This window comes from Scylla paramamosain, chromosome 8 (assembly GCF_035594125.1).
Source record: "Scylla paramamosain isolate STU-SP2022 chromosome 8, ASM3559412v1, whole genome shotgun sequence".
NCBI classification, from domain to species: Eukaryota; Metazoa; Arthropoda; class Malacostraca; order Decapoda; family Portunidae; genus Scylla; species Scylla paramamosain.
This window is the reverse complement of record NC_087158.1, coordinates 14140800-14143538: the sequence shown is the minus strand read 5'-3', so window position 1 is coordinate 14143538 and position 2739 is coordinate 14140800. Positions and strand designations below refer to the sequence as shown.

At 44.2% G+C, this 2739-nt stretch overlaps 1 protein-coding gene across 1 annotated transcript in view; it reads right to left on the bottom strand.

Moving 5' to 3' along the window:
* Positions 1 to 836: 836 nt before the first annotated feature.
* The window catches only part of LOC135102811 (uncharacterized), a 2254-nt gene continuing 351 nt past the window's right edge, over positions 837 to 2739 (bottom strand). Inside the window, exons 1-2 of the mRNA XM_064008347.1 lie at positions 1860 to 2739; positions 837 to 1736 (exon numbers count right to left, since the gene is read on the bottom strand). The exon at positions 1860 to 2739 is cut by the window's right edge and continues 351 nt beyond it. Of these exons, the coding sequence (XP_063864417.1) occupies positions 1071 to 1736; positions 1860 to 2651 (1458 nt within the window). The 5' untranslated portion in view covers positions 2652 to 2739 and the 3' untranslated portion in view covers positions 837 to 1070. The remainder of the gene's footprint in view (positions 1737 to 1859) is intronic.

Genomic DNA, 2739 nt, shown 5'->3' with positions numbered 1-2739 from the left:
GTCAGAATTGGATGCCATCGCCTTGCAGGCAGATTTAGATAGGATGAACGAATGGACGGACAGATGGCAAATGTAGTTTAATATCAACAAATGCAAACTACTTATCGTGGGTAGAGGAAACCCACACAGTATGTACACAATAAGCAACGAAACTCTGGTAGGTTCAGGGTACGAAAAAGATTTAGGAGTTATAATTAGCTCTGAACTCCGTCTAGGAAAGCAATGCATAGAGGCCAGAAACAGGGCAAATAGGGTATTAGGATTGATATTTAGTGTTAAAAGTAGAAGGCCCGAGGTAATATTAAAATTATAATTGGCGCTGGTCAGACCTCATCTAGACTACGCTGTGCAGTTCTGGTCCACACATTACAGGAAGGATATAGGTCTATTAGAATCAGTACAGAGGAGAATGACTAAAAGGATACAGGGTATGAGGAGTATTCCTTACGAGGCGAGATTGAAGCTGTTAAATTTACATTCTTTAGAGAGACGTAGGTTAAGCGGGCACCTGATAGAAATCTTTAAGTGGTATAAGGGTTATAACAAGGGGGATGTAAGCAAAATTCTTAGGATCAGCAACCAGGACAAAACAAGAAATAACGGGTTCAAGCTTGAAAAATTTAGGTTTAAAAAAGAGATAGGAAGGAATTGGTTCTCAAATAAAGTGGTAGATGAGTGGAACGGATTCAGTAATGAAGTTGTTAGTGCTAAGACATTAGGGAGCTTTAAGAGAAGGTTAGACGGATTTATGGATGGGGATGATAGTTGGAAATAGGTAGGTATATTTCATACGGTAGCCGGATGTTTTGGCCACGGATGTTTTGGCTACGGGACGTTTTGGCCATCAAATCGCAACTTGCCACTTTTTGGCCACGGAAAGTAGGATATTTTGGCCACGGACATTTTGGCCATTAAATTAAAAATAAATCGCCACCCAAGGAAGATAGGATATTTGATGTGATAAACTCAACAAAAATATTGGTATTTAAAATGTAATTGAGCATTTTTGAAAAATTGCAATAGAGCATTTTTTAAATTAAAATTGTCATTAAAAAGTATAGGTTCACATGCTACGCATTCATATCTCCACCTCTAAGATTATAGCTGATGCCTCGGAGGAATTGTGGGATGGTCTTCTTCCCTTCATTCAAATCGATGACCAGGTTTTGGATGCGGGTGTGTAATTCCTTGTATATCTTCTTAAACCTCTTAGCAGGGCGAATGCCGCGTTCTTGCTGCAGCAGAATTTCATCCACAGTGGCAGCGTCAGCTTGCAGACACTCTATCAGCTTCCACACCGTGGGGTTGGCATGTCCCACCAGGCGGAAAAACTTGTTGTTCCACCCCTCGCAAATGTTATTTGTCCTTGGCTGGTTGTTTAGAGTTGCGTGGTGCATATTCCACTTCTCAGGCGGGAACATAGGTGGCGTGCGACGTAGATGAATCGAGATTGGCTGTAGGTGTCCTGACTTGGAAGTGATGTTACGACGATGACGCAGTTGGCCTGAAATATAGGTGGAGTCAAAGTATTCCAAGAGTGGAGCAGCCTCCTCAGGCATGGTAGATCGAAGGTATGACATGCCATCCTTGACATCTTTTGGGGGCAGGAAGGCCAGTGCATCCACCTGACCACAGAAGAGGCGGAACTCCTCATCGGATTCGTATAGGTTTTTGAGACCCAGGTGCTGGATCTGCCTCCAGATGGACTGGGTTAGATGATAGAAACAGAACCGCACCTGTACCAGGGTTGTAATAGTTAAATTTGAAAAAAATATATATAATTAAAAAATACTTTCAGAAAGTAATAGTAATTAATTAAATTTCAATTAAATTACAATCAGAGTTACTCCAATACTGACCTGGACCTCCTCCCCGAATACCACATGAAGGGCCAGCTCCACAGGCCTCTCAAAGTCGATGATGACTGAAATGGGATCACAGCCACTCTCCGCCAGGACCCTGAAGACTTGTTCGTAGCTACTTTGTGTCTTGCGTTGCAGCAAGACGTACACAAGAGGTAGATAAACACTGTTGACTCGACCTTGGATGACATATAGCTGGGTGAAGAGTCTCGGAGCTACCGAAAATGTGCCATCCATACACCACTCATCACAGCGTGCTAACAGTTCCAGATGATGGGGGGTGGTAAAGCTGATAATACGCTCATCTGCCTCTGGTCCATTGTCATAGTGGAGGTGGGATGTCCAGTCATCAGGGATTTCCAACTCTTGAAGAGACTGTGGATCCTTGGGACGGTGTGCAGCCCGGATGCGACGAAGGACACGCTTACTAGAATCAGACCTAGGCATGCGTGCTTTGACCTCCGCGGGCAGTGCCGCGACTGTGAAGGCGAGAATCTGATTAGGCTGATCATTGGTGTTCGAAGCCTTCCTCTTCATACCCTGTCGAGCTTGCTCCACTTGGCATCCAACTGTGTCAGAAAGATGGTTATGCGAGGTCACAACTTCAGGGTTACCAAGACTTTTGGTTGTCTTTAGTATACCAGGGCACTTCAGACTAGCCCGCTTGACACACCGAAAAACTATCTCATCCACTGATTTTGCAACATGCTTCTTAGTGTACATAAAGCCATCCAGGCAGATTTTCTGACCACCTCGATTTGATGTGGTGACCTCAAGCTCAGCTGACATGGTGGAGTAGTAAGTACTGTGCAAAGTAGCTCCAATCAGGCTGTTCCTCACCTCGGTCAGAAACCTCACAAACCACCAACTGCTTCAC